The sequence below is a fragment of the Crocuta crocuta genome, unplaced genomic scaffold (genome assembly GCF_008692635.1).
Source record: "Crocuta crocuta isolate KB4526 unplaced genomic scaffold, BGI_CrCroc_1.0 scaffold165, whole genome shotgun sequence".
Taxonomy (NCBI): domain Eukaryota; kingdom Metazoa; phylum Chordata; class Mammalia; order Carnivora; family Hyaenidae; genus Crocuta; species Crocuta crocuta.
Window position 1 is genome coordinate 4025676 of NW_027530502.1, and position 20133 is coordinate 4045808.

The 20133-nt window shown below is 38.1% G+C and overlaps 1 protein-coding gene across 2 annotated transcripts; it reads left to right on the forward strand.

The window, feature by feature from the left end:
* Window positions 1–369: 369 nt before the first annotated feature.
* STEAP2 (STEAP2 metalloreductase) lies at window positions 370–18425 on the forward strand. 2 transcript variants are annotated; one of them, XM_077766830.1, is made up of 5 exons: window positions 370–523; window positions 6830–7354; window positions 10315–10842; window positions 13390–13554; window positions 15566–18425. In XM_077766830.1, exons 2-5 carry the CDS (start codon window positions 6863–6865, stop codon window positions 15851–15853), a joined length of 1473 nt encoding a protein of 490 aa, XP_077622956.1. In that variant the 5' UTR covers window positions 370–523; window positions 6830–6862; the 3' UTR covers window positions 15854–18425. The 2 variants fall into 2 exon arrangements, with proteins under 2 accessions (XP_077622956.1, XP_077622957.1); XM_077766831.1 differs by lacking the exon at window positions 370–523 and adding an exon at window positions 735–807.
* Window positions 18426–20133: the final 1708 nt, after the last annotated feature.

The window sequence follows — 20133 nt, forward strand, 5'->3', positions numbered from 1 at the left end:
GCGGGGTGGGGGCCGCAGGCGAGAGGCGGGTACTCAGCAGCTCCCAGTCCTGGGGATACTCAAAACCGGAGCGAGGCAGCCGGGGTGCCCGCGGCACCGCTTGCCCAGCTCGGCGCGCCCTCTGTGCCCTCCTCAGCGCTCTCCTCGCCCTCTCTTGAGCCCTCGGAGCTCTCCGGCTTCCCCAGGCGCCGCCCGGCTCCACACGTCCGCCCGCTGGGCCCTCCAGTCCGCGCTCCGGGCCCGCTCGGCGCTCGACGCCCTCCCCACGCGCAGCCCCTGGCGGCGCGTCACTGCGAGGCGGGCCTCCGCGCGCCTCCCGCGTGCTCCTCCTCTCCGGCAATACGCGATCCAGCTCCGGGAGGCGGGGAAGCCGCCGGAACGCGACTGCCGCGGCAGCCACCCTGCAGCCGCCGGTCGGAGGCGCGCTCTCTAGGCCCTAGAACGGGGACGATCCCCTGAGGAGTCGGCGCAGCGTCCGCTAGAGCTGCCAGGCTCGTCCCTGCCCGGCGCGGGAGGCGCAGAGGTGAGCGGGTTGGGTGGGAGCGCGAGACCAGGTGGCGGCGGCGGCCGGAGTTGACGGTCAAGATGCAGTCGGCGCCACGCGCTGCGTCCGTCCTCCCCGGATTCCGCGCCCTCTGCGGGCATCCGTCCTGATCTCCTGGCACCTCGAGGGCGGGAGTGGGAAGGGTAGAAAAGGGTGTCTGTTCCGCCGATTCCGCCCTCTACTCCTCTTGGTCTTCCACGAGCTCCCAGAAAGTCTTGAGGTTGAGCCCAGGAGAAAGGAGGCCAGGCGAGACCTCGTCCCAGGTAGGATGCGCCCCAAAGGGAAAGGACGGGCAGGTTACCTTATCCTTGCTGATCGTCGACCTGTCACTTTGGGTTCATGCAGCGCATCTCACTGAATATCATGCGGCGCTGCGTTGCGAAAAAGTATTTCTAGTAGTCATTTTGTTTATTAGCCAATTATGCATCCATGGGGTGTTTAGGCCATTATGTGTTAGGAGGTAATTGGCTTCTTCTTGGGAGTGTCCTAAATTGTCTTTGAGCCCGGTGTTCGTTCAGCCTCAGCCAAAACTTGTTGAAAATTATGCCCTAAAAATCTTGCCCTTAAAATAGAGCAGAGAGATAAAGAGAATTTTGTCCAGAGATTTCCGTTTATTATCTTCCCCACTCCTTGGAGAAGGATTAGTGTCAGTTTTTACTCCTCAGGCAGTTCATTTTTTAGATGGAAAAGCTTATTCCGAGCCATGGTTAATTATCACTCATCACTGAGGATGAAATTGGGAGAAGTAAAATTTGAACTCTTGCTTCTTCCCCCCACCCTCAAGACTGATTAGATTGGGTCCTGGTAACAGCTTCACTACTGGGAACCCTTAAAATTCTCTCCAAACCACGTCCTCCACCCCATCTCACCCGACCCCACCCATACACACTCTTCCCACATTTATTATTTCTTTGTTGTGTTGATCTCCCGGTGTTTTTTTCTTTCAGGGAGTGTTTTTGTTTTTTGGTTTTTTACTCAGCATCTCCCCCTCTGTTATTTCATAGATTAAAAGCTATTTACAGAAGAAAAATACCCACCCTAGATATTTTTCAGGTTATTTAGAAATGGCTTGCAATTTCTTTCTCTTAGCTAGTCAGTCTTTTGGAGGGTGTAAGAGGTTGAGATACTATAAACAATGATAAATTGAGTACAAAAAAGGAATGAAAAACTGAATTCAATTTTATTTTACTGGAGACATGGAAAATAATACTTGTAATGAATGAGCATAATTATATTTTAATACTGAAAAAGCACAAAGGCAACCACATTTTATTTATTTTTTTTTAATTTATTTATTTTTTTATTTCTAGGAGAGAGAGAGAGAGAGAGAGGCAGCGTGAACAGGGGAGGGTCACAGAGAGAGGGAGTCACAGACTGAAACAGGCTCCAGGCTCTGAGCTGGCTGTCAGCACAGAGCCCGACGCGGGGCTCGAACCCACGAACCGCGAGATCATGACCTAAGCCAAAGTCGGACGCTTAACTGACTAAGCCACCCAGGCGCCCCAGGCAACCACATTTTAAAAGAAAGGATAATAAGTAAGGTGAGAAAGAGGGTACACCAGAAGTTTGAAAGACTAGGACTGCAGTTTCAGTTAAGGACACAATCAGGACAATCAGCATGAGGATGTTTACTCTGTGCTCAGCCCATAACCATGACATTGACATACCACTTACCACTTTGGGCTACCATGTCTTGATCAGCAAAGAGAAGGACTTCTTACATCTCTTATGGTCCTCACATTTCTTTTTCTTTTAATGCTTATTCATTTTTGAGAGACAAGAGAAGCAGACTGCGAGTGGGGGAGGGGCAGAGAGAGAGAGGGAGAAAGTATCTGAAGCAGGCTCCAGGCTTTGAGCTGTCAGCACAGAGCCTGGTGCAGGACTCAAACTCACAAGCCCTGAGATCATGACCTGAGCCGAAGTTGGATGATTAACCGACTGAGCCACCTAGGCACCCCTGGTCCTCACTTTTTTTTTTTGATACATTCAACAAAGATTATTATTGCATTTTTTAGTGTAGTCTCCATTCCCAGCGTGGAGCCCAACACAGGGCTTGAACTCATGAACTTGAGATTGAGACCTGAGCTGAGATCAAGAGTTGGAGGCTTAACCGACTGAACCACCCAGGTGCCCCAAGATTATTTATTGCATTCCTATTAACAGAACCAATTCAGGTTCCACTTCCTGGTTCATAGACTGTCATCTTCTTGCTGTCCTCATATGGCAGAAGGAGAGAAGAGTTCTCTGACGTGTATTTTGTAAGGGCACTAATTCCATTCAAGAGGTTTCTACCCTTATGACCTAATCACCTTATAAAATCCAGACCTACTGATAACCTTCTCATTGTTAGCATTTCACTATAAGAATTTGGGCCAGTGGCAGTGGGGGGAGTGGGACACAAACATTTAGTCCTTAACAAGAGTTAATCTTTTTAAGCAAGTGACAATAATTATACCCTATGGAATGTAGGATGGGTAAAGAGAAACCAGGAGGTCAACGGAGAATGAGAAAACTGGGTCAATGTATCCGTTTTTTCTGCTGTCTAGAATTATCACTGTGAATATCTGACTAAGATTATTGGAAGGCTCAGAGATAGTGCTTGAGGATGCCAGAAAATGAGTGGGGTGGAGGCAGAGATTCATTGTGATGATAACTGATAGAAACAAGCCACCATGGTCATGGCCCTGGGGGATTACCTTTTCTTGGTAGCATATCTAAATCATCAAGTTGTGAATGTCATCAAGATATCTGATGTCAGCCCTCAGCTGCCTCAGGAATGTCAAGGAAATGTCAAGGAACCGCTTAGGAGGGCCACATAGCTGAGTGTAATTCAATTATTTTACCTTGATGGTAAATACACTTCAAGTATTAAATGCAAACAGCACGTTGAATGGCCATTCAAGAAAAAACTGACCTTGAAATTTCAAGGAACCCATGTGCTACTTACATCTCTTAAATCAAGCTCATAAAGTTGAAGTGGCACAGTGTGAAATAATAAAGTAGTGATATTACTATTATTATAGAGCCTTAAGACTTGGAAACAAAAGGATTTTAGTATTGGATTATAGGAGTCAAGTACAACCTCTTTGTTTTCCATTTAACAAAGGACTGAGACTCCGAAAACGGTGATTTCAGAGGCCTAAGTCTGTCTTTTCTCCTCAACACCACATAAACAAAACTTTCCATAAATGTCATAGTTTTCTCAATTCTTTGATCTGAGAAAGTAGAGACTCTAGGATCTGGCTAATCAATCAAAGTATGGCCATGAGGACTGGGGCATCAACTAGGAGCTTGGGAGAAACACAGAATTTTGAGCCTGAAGCTAGTCCTCGTGCATTTTAACAAGATCTCAGGTGATCATAGTCACATTAAAGTTTGATAGACATTATTCTAGAGCAAGTCTGTGCACTTGGAAACTCACATCTGCTTCAATCAGCAGAACTCCTGATGCCTGGAGAGCTGAGAAGTCCCTTATTGGGACAGAAAGAAAAGATACCATCACTGGACCATTCTGAGTGTTGAATGTCATGAAACAACAGGAACCAAGTATGCTAGGCTGTGGGATGACACAGTTTAAAGAGCAGTGCTGCCCTTTCCAGAAAGTGGAAAAAGGGAAATTGCAAAATAGTGAGTGGACCTCCTGATTCTGCTCCTGCTTGGGAAGGAGAGGGGAAAGGAAAGCATGCATTTCCTCAGCTTCCTGCTCTGGAGGGCAACTGTTACTCTCTTGCTAGTGTTACTTTTCATTATTTTATTACAAACAACAGTGTAAAAATGAGCATAAAGCCACATTTGTTCTTTCCAAATACCAAATTAAGTATTAGCTTCAATCCTGAATCTTTTAGTAGAGTTGTTTTCAAGTGTGGCTGCATATTAATTAAAACACTTGATCTCCAAAAAAAACAAAACAAAACAAAACAAAAAAACTAATGGCCAAGCTGGACTCGACCTATTAAACAAAAATCTGGGTGGAGTGGTGGAGGTGACTAGCTATCAACTGAGTTTGAAAGCTCCTCAGGTCATTTCAGTGCGCAATCTCTAAAACAGAACCACTGCTCTAGCAGGCCGTTCTCCCTTGTGGGAAGAAGCAGCTCTGAGATAGGAATTCTCCCTCTTCACTTGCTCAAGTGCTGGGATCCTTTACCACTCCCATAGCACCAAGCAGAGTCCGCAAACCTCAGGTCAGACTAGTGGGGCAGTCCTCATATTTAGGAGATGCCACAGTCTCTACTCAGAAGAACTCAGGACTAGGAGACAGAACACTTGGGCTCCTGTGTGTGAGTCTAATAACTCTTTTCCCCATTAGGTAACATATATCATTAGGGGCAAGCTGGCCAGTTCACCTTGGATTGTTGAATGAAATAAACATTGATTTAATTACATCTGTTTCTTTAACTGCTTTTGATTCCCAAGATAGCTCATGATGTCTCCAAGAGGATGTTGATGTTTTGTATTACTCTGGTGCCTCTGACCTCTGCCTGGCCTTCTGAGTGCATGGGAAGCAGATAATTACCACCCCCTTTTATCTTGAAAAGTGTGAAAGGAAACATAGATTCAAAAATAGATTCAAAAATTGTGAGTTTTCTCCCTTCCCAGGATCTGAGTTAGACATTAAGATCACTAGCTAATGCTGAGGAGCAAACCATGGCCAGAGAAGGAGAATGTACTTCTCTTTGGTTGGGCACAACCATAACTGTTCCACGTCGCCGTCCCCCCCACCCAAAAAAAAAGCCCTTTCTTAAATTTTTGACATGCACCAAAGTGACAACATGCCTTAGTTGGACTGCATGGGTTCTAATCATGGCTCTCTGACTTTCTCACCTTTCACCTTGGACAAATTAATTATCTACTGCATGTCTGGTTCCTCCTTCTCAAAATGGGCACAATAGTATTAGCACCTATCTCACAGAGTTCTTGTGGAGTTCAGTTGGTAAATAAAGAAGCACCTAGAAAATGTTAGTCCGGACACAGAAAATGTTATATGAGTATTAGGCAGTATTATTGTTTTTCTGAAGATTAACTTACAGATATTTTGAAGTCACTGTGATCCATTTCTAGGGTAAAAAGTTGAGTTTTCTGGCTCTCATCTAAATTTCAAATGTTATCTAGTTAAAACCCTAAAAACATGTTTTTTGAAGCATTCTACCTGTTCCTATAAAATCCATTAAATCCTCTGTGGTGCTTACGTCTGCTGTAAGCGTAAAAGACATTGTGCAATGGGGATGGAATGGAAGAGTGTTTTTTGTTCAGATCCAGCAATGACACTGATTCATGCCAATCTGATGTCTTCTTGTGCAAGTTATTACAAATGTCACCATTTCAGATGTTACTTAAGTAAAAAAGAATTTGACAAACTTCTTCAGGGAAAATAAACTGCATCCTATTCTGTGAAGCCAGACAAAAGGGAAGAAAAAGATTTCATAAGTATTGTGTAATTTAAGACTGTAAACACATTACTAACCCTGTTTTCATTGGGAAGCTGTCTCTCAGTAGAGTATAGGATATAGGGTGAATGATAGAAGTCTGTGGTATTTAATTAATCCTTTGTTATATTTTAAAGCCTGTTTTTCTTTAACTCTTATTTAAATGCAGGGACGCAGTTTTTATTAGCTGATTTATCTCTCATTTAAGAATAAAGTCATTCATTAGCTATGGAGGTATATAGGATAATTGATTGACTCCATCCTAAATGATCCTAGCCAGTTTTAGTTCAAATAGTTCTTTGCTTTTTGTTGCTTTTCTGTCTTCCGTTGTCATGTGAGATGTCACATGCCAGCACGGTCCCCTCCACCTCTAGTGGCATTTCTGACCAGCTGCCTCTGATGTGCTACAGTGCTGGCGAATCACACTGGTTAGAACTGTGTTTTTTGAAAAGTTTAGGTGAAAACTTCAGTTTCGTTTCTTTCGTGCTGTGGTGCCTGCTGCTCAATTAGGGGTCGGCAGACCAGCAGCATCGGTATCACCTTGCTAGAAATGGAGAATCTTGGGCCTCACTCCCGACCTACTGAACCAGAATCTGCATTTTTAACAAGATTCTTCGGTGATTAATGTATCCATTAAAATTTTAGAAGCCCCACTCTAGCATATCAACTTTGTGACAGTTCATTTTTCTACTCTGACATCCTTTTTTAGCTTACAAACTGTGTCTTCCTGGGTTCCCCATTTTATACAGCCTGCCAAAATATTTTACCTCTAGAAATGAGAGGTAGTATTGTTTTACTGCCTAGAAGTGCATGAATGTTTGGTAATGGGTAATTGATGAAGATTTTATTTTCTCTCCCCTAGGATATCTCTGGTGATCTTCAAAGAGCCTGTATCATGGAATCCATCTCGATGATGGGAAGCCCTAAGAACCTTAGTGAAACTTTTTTGCCTAATGGCATAAATGGTATCAAAGATGCAAGGAAGGTCACCGTGGGTGTCATTGGAAGTGGGGATTTTGCCAAATCCCTGACGATTCGGCTTATTAGATGTGGCTATCATGTGGTTATAGGAAGTAGAAACCCTAAGTTTGCTTCCGAATTTTTTCCTCACGTGGTAGATGTCACTCACCATGAAGATGCTCTGACAAAAACAAATATAATATTTATTGCCATACATAGAGAACATTATACCTCCCTGTGGGACCTGAGACATCTGCTTGTGGGTAAAATCCTGATTGATGTGAGCAATAACATGAGGATAAATCAATACCCAGAATCCAACGCTGAATATTTGGCTTCATTATTCCCGGATTCCCTGATTGTCAAAGGCTTTAATGTTGTCTCGGCTTGGGCACTTCAGTTAGGACCTAAGGATGCCAGCCGGCAGGTATGTATTTTTTTTTTATTTTTAAAAATTTTCTTTTCTTTTTTTTTAAATTATTGAAGTATAGTTGGCATAGACTGTTCTATTAGTTTCAGGTGTACAACATGGTGATTTGACAATTCAGTACATTACTCAGTCCTCACCACGAGAAGTGCAGTCACCATCTGTCACCATACATTATTACAATACTATTGCCTATATTCCTATCTGTACTTTCATCTCCATGACTGACTTATTCTAAAACTGGAAGTTTGTACCTGCTAATCCCTAATTTTATTGTTATTTATCTGATATTTTGTATTTAAGTGGTTAAACAAATGTCATACTTTTACAAACCAAATTCTGACACTTTGCAAGGATTATCATTTTGAAAACTATAGAGGAGCAGCTGAAAATTCATGTCCTGATCTTGTAAGGGTTTATTTCTACCCCTATAAAATAATGTGGAAAGCTGAGGAAATTACTTGGACTTTCCTGTCACCAGCTAAGTCAGGGAAAGGCAAAGTTGGCTGACGAATAACGGGACACATTGCATTGAGTCTCACCTGGCTTCCACAAAAACAAACAATAACAAACATGTCTTTCTTCTTCCTCTGCCTCCCAAACTCTCTTCCTCCCTCCTCGTTCCTGGCAGCTATTTGGTTAACAGTATCATCTGCTTACGAAACATTACTTAATATGATCCTGAAGAAGAATTCTTTAGAAGTACCTTTTTACTTTACATAGATTATTCATAGAATGTAAAATAGTGCAGCTCATTTTATTTAAAGTGTAGATTTTAATCTGTGTGGAGAGGCAGATTGGATTTCTTAGGTTCTTTTTAAGTATATGGGTTCTGTCTAGTTCAACTTGAGAATAAAGCAGATGGGGACCTCCATCCATGCCTATATGGAATTAGCTTTTAGAAGTAAACATGTAAAATAGTATACCTTAAAAATCTTTTAAAAGTGTAGTCATGCATCATAATTAAGCGTGAGGGTAAAAGACTTTTATTATTTTCGTCCATAAAGACAGTTTATGCCTTAGATTAAATGCCTTAGAAGATAAGTTCAAGTATTGTATCCCTGCATGCAGCATATTCAGTCATGATAACCATTCACTTTCAAGTCTTTGATTTGGAAGACTAGTAAAAGGTTATATACTTTCCAACTTTCCAAAGGCTATTTCTAAATCCTTTTTTCTTTTGTGTATCCATCAAAGTTTAGGAATGGATACATACCAAACAAATTTAAATTTGTTCATTTATTTATTTTGAGAGAGAGACAGAGAAAGCAAGCAGGGAAGGGGCAGAGAGAGAGGGGGTGAGAATCCACAGCTGTGCTGAAGGCACAGCGCCCACTGTGGGGTTTGAATTTTCACAAACTGTGAGATCATGACCTGAGACGAAACCAAGAGTCCGACGTTTAACTGACTGAGCCACCCAGGCACCCCGTGATAATTTTAATTCATTAACAACAATAACAAAACTATGGACCAGGTAATTAAATTTAAAGTGAGTTACAGAACTCGTTTAATTTGTATTTCTTGGCCCTCTTCCTTTATTATGTCAGATTTATATGTTTAGGTTTATAAATTAAATAAATGTTTAAATTTAAATAAATGTTATAGTTTATAGGTTATATCTATAATTAAATTTTATTACTTTAGAGTTTTTTAACAAAAAATTAAAAAAAGGTTATCATTGTCAAAACTGTAATAAATTAATTTAGGACGCTTTTCCTGTTTCTTTGGAATATATATTCTTCCCCATTCCATTTTAGAAATTCGTGAACATTTGTATAATAGTATAGACTTTTGTTACTCATCTGGCTAATGTTAGGTAAAATTAATAATTGAAAGAACTCTACATTATTAGCATAATGCAAATTTTAGCATGCAAATATTTCAGTGTGGTCTGTCCACAGACCTTATATAAACATCTTCAGGGATATATTTGGGAATTGTTTTCCCCAAACATACACAAGAGATTTTATAGCAATATTTTTCTAGCACTGAGTAAGATGACCTACCCATAAATTATAGTGGCTCACTTCAGCAGTTAATTGTGCTCAACAAATACTCGTTGAATTCTCAATTACAGTAATATATCTAAGAGGTTTGGGTAGTTTGAAAGTCCACCCTCACCCCGCGCCCCCGCCATCACTTCATTGTATTACGTAGAGGTAACATCTTAGTCTTAGAAAATGGCAGTTGCTTTACTATTTAAGTTAACTAAGCCTTATAATACCATTTTTTCCCTACACAGGTACAGTATCACTGTTAACAGATGAAAGAATTTCATGTTCTGACCAATGAAGTAATATAATAATAATAATTTGAAACTCATGGTCCTTCAGATACTTGGTGAATCTGTTTCTAAGCCAAAGATAAAATTTATAAATAGTACGTACGGCATTGTGACAGAAGTTAGAGATTTTAATTGCAAATTCAACTACCCAGAGTCCATTCCCATCTTCTCCCTTGCTGACTATCTATAAAGGACAGTACTTGTAATCCCTCTACTAGACAGAATCACTACAGTCCTAGAACTGAATGTTGTCCTTGAAAGTCCAGGAAGCCAACCCCACCCTGACCCCTGTGCACGTGAGAGGTGGAGTAGGCAGGGCAGGGGAGGCCAGCAGCCCAAACTCCACCTAGACCTTATCTTGCCACCACTACTGGACCACGTGGTTTAGAAACCTTTCTTTCCTCCCATGAGGACTTGCCAATCCCAAGCTCCAGCAGGATTTTTCTGCATTTTAGTTTCATGTCATCACAAGTAGCAAGGACTTTGTTGTTTCCGTGACAGTTTTAACCTATTAATAAATAGACAAATAAGTTAATAAATCCTTTACCTCCTTAAACTTTTTGCATCCCTCAAGGTCCTCACAAGTGACGTTCCATGGGTGAAGTGGAGCATGTGATCATCACTGTCACCATTTTTATAAACAATAGTAATGATGAGTCTTTTGTTTTTGCCGCAGGTCTACATATGCAGCAACAATATTCAAGCTCGACAACAGGTTATTGAACTTGCCCGTCAGCTGAATTTCATTCCTGTTGATTTGGGATCATTATCATCAGCCAGGGAGATTGAAAATTTGCCCCTGCGACTATTTACTCTCTGGAGAGGGCCAGTGGTAGTAGCCATAAGCCTCGCCACATTTTTCTTCCTTTATTCTTTTGTCAGAGATGTGATACACCCGTATGCTAGAAACCAGCAGAGTGACTTTTACAAGATTCCTATTGAGATTGTCAATAAAACCTTGCCCATAGTTGCCATTACTTTGCTGTCCCTGGTATACCTAGCAGGTCTCCTGGCAGCTGCATATCAGCTTTATTATGGCACCAAATATAGGAAATTTCCACCTTGGTTGGAGACTTGGTTACAGTGTAGAAAACAGCTTGGATTACTAAGTTTTTTCTTCGCTTCGGTCCATGTTGCCTACAGCCTCTGCTTACCAATGAGAAGGTCAGAGAGATACTTATTTCTCAACATGGCTTATCAGCAGGTATGGAATGTGCTTTGTTATCTACTGGATGCTAGTAAAATATCTTATCAGTATCATGTGTAAAATGTAAGATTTAAAATAGTGTGAACTTTTACAAACCTTGTAATAGAAACTTTGGTCTATTTAGAGAAGGGAAAGAATTGTTCTTCATACAGTTTCTGGCTAAGAATTTATGTGGCTGATCCAAAATTATTTAGGATAAAAGCTGCTACTGTACCTTTCTTTGAAGAGTAAGAACAGAAATAAAGGATTTAATTCTTTCATTTTTTAATGTTATCATTGCAGTGATTTCAGCATTAAACATTTAGTTATTTTAATGTTTTATGATTGGTCATGTTCCATGAAACGATAAGGCAACATATGTGAAAAAATTAGAACTAGTGAGAACAGTTAACGAACCAAATAGGGAAACAGAATAGGGAGCCAAGATCAGACCTTATACATATATAAGGTTTTTGATATCAAAGAATCAGGAAAGATACCCAGCTGAAGCTTTAGTTCCTCAGGTGAACCTCTGTAGCACTTAGCTCTTCAAGAAAATCTCAGGGAAAGCTTCATGGGAGGAGCTTGGTGATGGAGCCTAGTATGCTTTTCCTCAGTAATTCCCATTGAGCAAAAGTAATGTAAAGGGTTTCACTGAAGCTATGTTATGTAGCATTTACCTTTGACAGCCAAGGACACTGTTACCAAAACAAAGGTGAGCTTTTGCATTTTATAAGGAACCAAGGCGTCATGATCCAACTATGTAGCACTAGATACTTAGGCCTAAAATAATTTGAAAACAGTAATTTCAACCTAAAATAATTTGAAAACAATTAAGTAACTTGATGTTCTTGAAGCCATGGTCTCTGTAAAAATACCCCTTCCCCTAACTGAATACTAAGGCTTTAGTATCTGCTCCCTCACTGGTAAGTTGTTTGCTCAGACCTCACCTCCTCACAGAGGCTGAGCCTGAACACCCTTTTAAATTTGGCTACGAGCTTCTGATTCAACCTCTATACTCCCCTTCCCCCTACCAGTCCCTCCTTCTCTGCCCTACCTTCACCTTTTTCAGTAGCATTTACCACCACCTAATACACTTTATGTTTTCCTTGTTTGTATTTACTGGCTCCTCTTATCAGAACATAAGTTCATGAGAGGAGGGACTTTTGTCCATTTTGTGCACTGATAGATGCCTAATGCCTAGAAATGTGCCTAGCACATAGTAAGGCTCTCCCAAAGTGTATTTGTGGGATGAATGAATGAACCAGGGGGCCAGGTAGATTCAGGTTGTAAGCTCTGGTCTACTGAGGTATGTTGAGATATGTTGTTGTTCTATATTGTAGAGATATCAAACAGGGTATCAAACAAGCCTTTCTCCACAGAGAAGCTCTGTGGCTTTCTTTGGGATGTTGGTATGATTGTTCCAGGGATCTCATGCTCAGAACTAGCTTTTCCTTTTTTTTTTTTTAATTTTTTTTAATGTTTTATTTATTTCTAGGAGAGAGAGAGAGCGTGAGCAGGAGAGGGTCAGAGAGAGAAGGAGTCACAGACTCCGAAACAGGCTCCAGGCTCTGAGCTGATAGCACAGAGCCCAACGTGGGGCTCGAACCCACGAACCGCGAGATCATGACCTAAGTGAAAGTCGGACGCTTAACCGACTAAGCCATCCAGGCGCCCCAGCTTTTCCTTTTTTTAAGTTTCTTTGGTTAACTGGAACTGGACAAAGTTAATCTGATTAAGTTAAAATCTGTTATCCATGAACAGATCTTATTTAAACCAAAGCTTTAGCCCAAGGAGTCCAACCCTTGATTTATACTCTGTTTACATGTTTACATGTAAATAAACCTTTTATTTAAGTAAATAGACAATTCTAAATACCACACATTCAGAGTTAATCAAGTCTGACTTGATTATATATGCATTATCAATGTAAGGGAAACACATTTGGAGTGAGGCAATTGGGCAGTTGGAAAAGTATTATCAATGAGGCAATTCAAGAGAATAAATATTTGCATTTGGTATGATTTTATCCATATGGAAATCTCAGCTTCCTGAAGAAGTTAAGAAAAAGAGATAAATTAACATATAAATATTCATGTGAATGAGGAAGATACAGACATGATTTAGAAATTCTCTTCCTGAATTCTAAGGCCAGAATGTATCCAAAATATTCAACCAAGTTTAAACCAACTTGGAAAAATCCCTCAAAACTAAGTTAACTGCCAGTACATTTTTTATGTCACCTTGGAACCAACCAATTGGCATTCATGGTTTTGGGACTCCAGACCAGTAATGGTGGTGAATTATAATGCAGATGGCAGATTTACCCACCCCCTCATGAGGATGCATGGAAAGAGAGAGCCTTAGTCCTCCTTTTATTTTAACTCCTTTTCCCCACACCTGGAACAATAGCATCCTCTAATAGGTTCTCCATCATAGCCTGTTAAATTGAAATAATGCAACTTCTATATGTCCATATATGATGTATTCTCATGCCAAGAGTGAAGTGTGCTGAATCAGTTAATGTTCTGCCAAATAAAGGAAATTCACATTTGCTCTCATTAGGTTCATGCAAATATTGAGAACGCTTGGAACGAGGAAGAAGTTTGGAGAATTGAAATGTATATCTCCTTTGGCATAATGAGCCTTGGCTTACTCTCTCTCCTGGCAGTCACCTCTATCCCGTCAGTGAGCAATGCTTTAAACTGGAGGGAATTCAGTTTTATTCAGGTATGTGGGTTGAGGGATTGGGCGGCATAGAATTTAAGTGTTAAGTACAGTTTAATTTTAAATATGCTTCTTATAAAAGAGTGCCTTTGGGGCTGCATTTATACATCTAGCTCAAGAAATGAAAATTGCTGGAAGCCAGCTTAGGACCATTTTGGTTTAGTAAGTAGAAGACCAGTAGAGGATTCTACTAAAAGACTTTGATAGCAATGCCTACTATGTTACAGGTTAAGGTTATTTTAAAAAGAAAAAAAACGGAAGTGGGGATGGGTAAGCTTAGGTCAAGTTTAGTGCCAAAAGTCACTTTGTTATTAGACCAATGAGTGAAGAATATTTTATATTTTGAGTCGCCTTGATCTTTCTAGAAAAATCTCATTAATTTGAATTCAGGTGGGGAGAAGGTCAGTCTGAATACTGAAATATATGTGTATACACACAAACACAAGCAATGGCAAATCAGGTAACTGGGCTGCTGGATTATGATAAGCAACTAGCCTTATGAATCTTGTTAGTATATGTATTTAGTATATGAGTTGTATAGATGTGTATAGGAGTATATATAAAGGGGTTTCAAAATAGCACTGTGTTCTTTAATAAATTAAACATTCACCTTCTCCAGTAATAGTTATTTAATAAATTTGCCTATTTTTAAAATACGTAATTCAAATTTAGACCCTACCTATATTATCACAAAGTCAGGACTGGTTGTTTCCAAATGGTTTATAGCACAAAATGTGGACAGCTGCCATTGGATAGTACACTGAATTTTGTTTTGTTTTTGCCTATTTGCTTAAGTTTTTCCCCCCAATTCATCTAAAGAACTCATTCAAGTTAAGGGCATATCCCTGTCAAAATTCATTTTTTCTTTTTGAAGGCAAGAAAATATGAAAACTTCTCCTACTGTTAGCTTAATCACACCTGAAAAGAGATAGAAGGCCGTCTGATAAAAGGTGTTAGACAGATGCAAATTATCATTAAATTGAGATGAGTAACTGTGAGAAACAGGACAATTTTCTGCTAGAGAGTTGAGCCTTTCCCAGTGAAGTTAGACATTACATCATTATACTGATGTAGTGTTACATAGACCATTTTGTCAAAGTAAGCAATCAAACATAATAATTTAGGGAACCCAGAATGCTGACCTTTTAGATTTTTGCCCATAAACTACGTAACAGAAGTTTATATTAACTTATTATTAACTACTCTTAATCATTTCATATAATGTGGTCAATAAAGCCACATGTTTGAAATGCTATTCATATTATACACTAATACTACAATATTTTTCATGTTTACCTTCAACTAGTATATATATGTATACATATGTGTGTGTGTGTGTGTGTGTGTGTGTGTGTGTGTGTGTGAGGCAGGGTGTGGGCAGAGTGTATACGCATGAAAATGCATTTCAGCATTCACGTGTGCCCGCATACACACTCCCACACACTATTTTTTAATACAACTGGTGGAAATGTGGATAACCTTCATAAAGAGTTTTGCAGTTTTTATCAGTATCATTAAGGAAAACCCAGATGTTCTGACCACTAATCCCACTATTAGAAATAAGGTATAAGAAAATAAACCAAAATACAGAGAAGGGCTTATAGTTTAGGAAAGTTAGAAACAGAGTAAATGATCTGTTGGAAACAAAGTAAATGAATAAACAAAAAAGGAATGGTTAAGTAAATTGTAACACATCCATTGAATGCAGTATTACAAAACAATAGGGTCATATTTTCATATTTAAAGACATGAGGAGAAAGTTCTTGATATACTAAAATAATCACAGTATTATGCTGTATGCAGTATGGCCTTTTTGGTGTAAGATTTGCAAATACATAAATAAATATATGAAGATATTAAAATTCTTTAATTCAAGAGAGAACAAAGAGTAGCTCAATAATTTAAGATAAAATAGTTTTAGCACACTATAAACATGGTGTAGCTGGATAGATTAATTTATGAATTTGAGTAACCTCTTTCTTATTTGTTTCTTTTTCTTCTTCCTCTACCCAAGTCTACACTTGGATACGTTGCTCTGCTCATAAGTACTTTCCATGTTTTGATTTATGGATGGAAACAAGCTTTTGAAGAAGAGTACTACAGGTTTTATACACCACCAAACTTTGTTCTTGCTCTTGTTTTGCCCTCAATTGTAATTCTGGGTAAGGTCATTTTACTCCTTCCGTGCATAAGCCAAAAGCTAAAGAGAATTAAAAAAGGTTGGGAAAAGAGCCAATTTCTGGAGGAAGGTATTGGAGGAACAGTTCCTCATCTCTCACCAGAGAGGGTTACAGTAATGTGATGATAAATGGTGCTCGTTGATGCCATGTAGAATTCTGCTCATGCCATTATTTTTATGACTTTGTTTATGTTCATTTGCAAGTGCACTATCAGACTGACATGGGCTGAAATGCTTCCAGTAAGATCTAAATCAATTTAGTGGCAGAACTTTCTTGAAATTAATTTTCACAGAGGTCATATTTTGGCAATATTAATTTTATAGTTAACTTGTATGTTTTGTTTTGCACAACCATAACACTCTTGTTATTTTAACAAACTATATTGCATAATTAGGCAAAAATATTTATGGTGAATTATATAGATATGACCTAATGTTAAAAAAAAAAACTACAAACCAGCAGAATTTTAAGTTTTAATAAAATTTAATGGATGTACTTTTTTTTCTGAAGCTTACCTAAGTTTTTAATTGTCATCCAGCTTAAGAAATAGAAATGCATAATCATTCATTAACTTCAAGAAAGGACATGTGACATTAGCATCTAGGTAAGGGTGAATGATAACATTCCTATATTTTTCTCATAAGATAGGGTTTGAAGAATGTAATTAATTATATAAACTAGTATGCTTTGTGAAGAAACACAAATTAAAAAAACAAATTGAATCTGACATATTTGAAATGCAACAGAGACATGAAATACATACTGATAATATGTACCTCATGGAAGATTTCATTCCTTATCTTGTTACAGAGTAGTTTCATTTGCATATTAATGTTGGTTTGGGAGAAGACCCTGATATTTGGCTTCCAAAACTGATTTTTCTAATATAGTACCAATCCTGGGAATCTTACAGTTGTTTCTAGTGACAGGGAGAGTATTAAGTTTATACACAAGGGTTTGTTTGTCAGCTGATCTGTGTTGTTGTACATTAGCCAATCACCACTCTCTCTGGTATACGATTTTACTGATGTTCACTGAGGGATTATAACATGCCAGGCACTAAGCATTTTACTTGTATTATCCCATTTAATATTTACAACAACCCCATGACAGAGGTTGTTATTATCCTCATTTTACATGAGAAAACAGAAGGATAGAAAAGCAGTTTGCCCACTGTCACATAGTTGTAAGAGCCAAAGCCAGCATTTGATATTCAGGCAGTCCTATTTCTGAAGCTATGGTTTTAACCACTAGGATAATGGCCCCTGCTCCATCCTAATGCATTACCATCATTACACCAATCTAGATGCTTCCTCTTTTGTCAGTAAAGGCATTGACATTCTTCACAATGTGTTGTGGGTATCAAAGATACATGAAAATATTACAGTCATAAATTGATTATTGCCTGTGGGATAATCTATACAGTTCCTCACCTTGCAAGAGGATCTTGCCTGGGACATCACCCTGGAGACCCATAGCAGTCCATAGGACTCTCTATGCAGTGAAGGGCTCAAGCAGGGTAGGACTATAGCAGTTTTAACAAATGGCTAAGGACCTGCAGAATCTTAAAAAGTCCCTGTAGAGTTGGTCATCTCTTTTTTCTCTTCTGAGAAGTCCTCCTGCCTCCTCAACCATTCATGAGGGAGCAATTTGCAAGACATGAAGGATATTAAGGAAAGTGGTTAATTATAAATCTACTCTAGAGATATATAATCATACAAATTATTCATAAAATTTTTCAGTGCTGACATTCCACATTAAAATTGCATTTTGTTCAAACTTTGATTAGAATGCTCTATATTTTTTTCATTTGTTCCTTACTAAAATAGAAAATTTCGGATAAGATACAATTATATGCATTATGTAATTATATATCCTGAAATTACAACGTTTCCAAACTTACCCACTAAGGTACTACTGAATGCAGCTGCTAAACTAAAAGGACTTTTATTTAGTGGAGGCTACCTTTCCCTTCATTGGCTCATTCCCTCTACTGCATACTGTCAATTTGGTAAATCACTCATGATTCTCTGGTGAGAATCAAGAGAACTTCTTGGTGAATTTTAGTACTTCTTAAAATTTTAAAAAGGGAGAGCTCAGTTAATTTTTTTTTCCCCTCTTGATAATCACTTTCTTGCTAGTTTTTAGTAGGAATTAACCTTGGGTGATAACTTTTAAAGGGAAACACCCATACACTGTTGTAGCACACTAGTGAAATTAATAGCATATTTTCAATTGCATATTTTCAATTTGTTCCTCAAGTTTCACTCTCTCGAGACCATTGCTTTCACCATTTAATGTGAAAACCCAACAAAACATTTGTAAAAGCTAGATTACTACTGAATTATACTGCTGCATGTATATATTAAGTAGCCAATAATATAACACTATTACAGATAAATAGGGCCTTTGAAAATGTGAAAAAACAAACTTTACGAAAATGTATATAGAATGTAACTTTTGTTTCAAATAATAAATTCTTCTTTTTAGTACTACAAAAATGAAATAATTTTGAAGTTTTAGATTAAATGTAATATATGCCTTATAATTTTAAATGTTTAAAAATCTAACACTACAAAAATATTGACTTTTAATTTATTTAATTGACTTTTAATTGTTTTATTTTACCATTTTCTATCTGATAACTTTTCTTAATCATTATTTCTCATAATCACTTTTTTTTTTTTAATTAAATCATTACTCTGGCCTTAGAAGTAGAACTGAATTCTGCTCTTGCTAGATGTGAGAAAGTTGTGGGAACTTGAAAGTAGTGGGGGTTTGTATTTTGAGAAGTGCCCCTGAGAAAATTATAAGAATGTAGAAAATATACCCAGTCTTAATCCTATGCAAAAAACTAAGTAACTTTTTTCCTAAGAGGGAAGTAATCATGGGCTGAATCATGCTACTTAGCTTTTATGTGCAGATTTCATATGTCTCCTCTATGAAGAATATTTAAAATCATGTTTAAATAAGAATATATTCATTCTAACATATATTTTTCAAAGCCTATATGGAAATTTAGCCCAGATTATCTACATGTAGAGATTTTTATTTACATTTTAAAATATTTTAAAGTATGAAGAAATTATATTTATAGGTATTTATCTGAGATAATTATTTTGTGCTACATACAGGTTTGGCTAGTGAGCTCTGTTTTAAACTACCTGATTAATTTCTTGTAAATTAGCATAATCTTGACTTGATTAAGGAATTTTACTTTTAACATTAATTTGATAATAGCAATTTAAGATATATTCATACTTTCAAATTATGAAAATTACTTGTAAAAGGGCTTCAAGAATATCATCTGATTTTTGTATTATCTCTTACATAATATGATAAAATTTTAATTCTTTTTAATTGCCTTTTGTCATTAAACTATTTCATAATAAATTCTGTACAAAGAGTTTTGCCCCCAAATAGAGATTTATTTGTGAAATATAATGTTTCTTATGTGATATTTTAAATAAAGTACCATAAATGTAACTCATTAAGTATTTCTTTAGGAATATTATAAACACTGAGCCTGTGTCAGCTTATAGAATCTGTTTTGAAATAAGTATTCAAACAGCCTCATATGTGGTGTTGAGATTATTTTGTTGTGAATTCTTGCCTAAACCGTTGCTACATGTGCTCATGCCTCTGTCCAGTGTTAATATTTCTATTTGTGATGTGTTATCATGAAAATGAGATGCTCTACCCTCAATTGTTCATAAGTCAGTAAAAAAATTTTGGTGGATATTCTATCTATGTAAGTGTTCTAAATGAACCTGTATTGATTTTAGTGGAAACACAGTCTGTTCTTACCTTTGAACAGTGGATTTTACAGGAATAAATGGGTTCTTCAGTTTTTTTAATGCAAGAAAATTATAAAGTGCTAATATTCAGAGATTCTGTCCATATGATACCAAAAACCGTATTTAGTTCAGCCTGACACACAAATATACTGAGATTCTTTATAAATCACTGGCTTTCCATCGTGCAGTCATTCACAATTAGAGCAGACTATACATATAGAACTCTTCCTGTGGCTGGATAGGCTAAATTGAATCACTAAAACAGGTGCTTTTGTATGATTTTTCAAATTGTCAACTTCAATCTTAATTCTCTTAAGAATTTCCTTGAAAGCCTTTCATAGCTTTGCAGACATCCAGCCTACACAGGGACCGGAAGTTGTCTCCGAATGTCTGGTTACCCTACTTCTTTAAGAGCTGCTGCCCATCACATTACTCAACTGCCCTGGCTGTTCAGTGTACAATGAGACCGACAGTTGGTCAGAGATGTAGGGGCATGTATGATTGACTTCCTGGAAGTGTCTTCAAAGAAAAGCAGCATGTGTTCTTTACCTTACTCCTCCATCTTGCTGCCTTAATGGCAAATGTCTAAGAGGACCAAGACCACA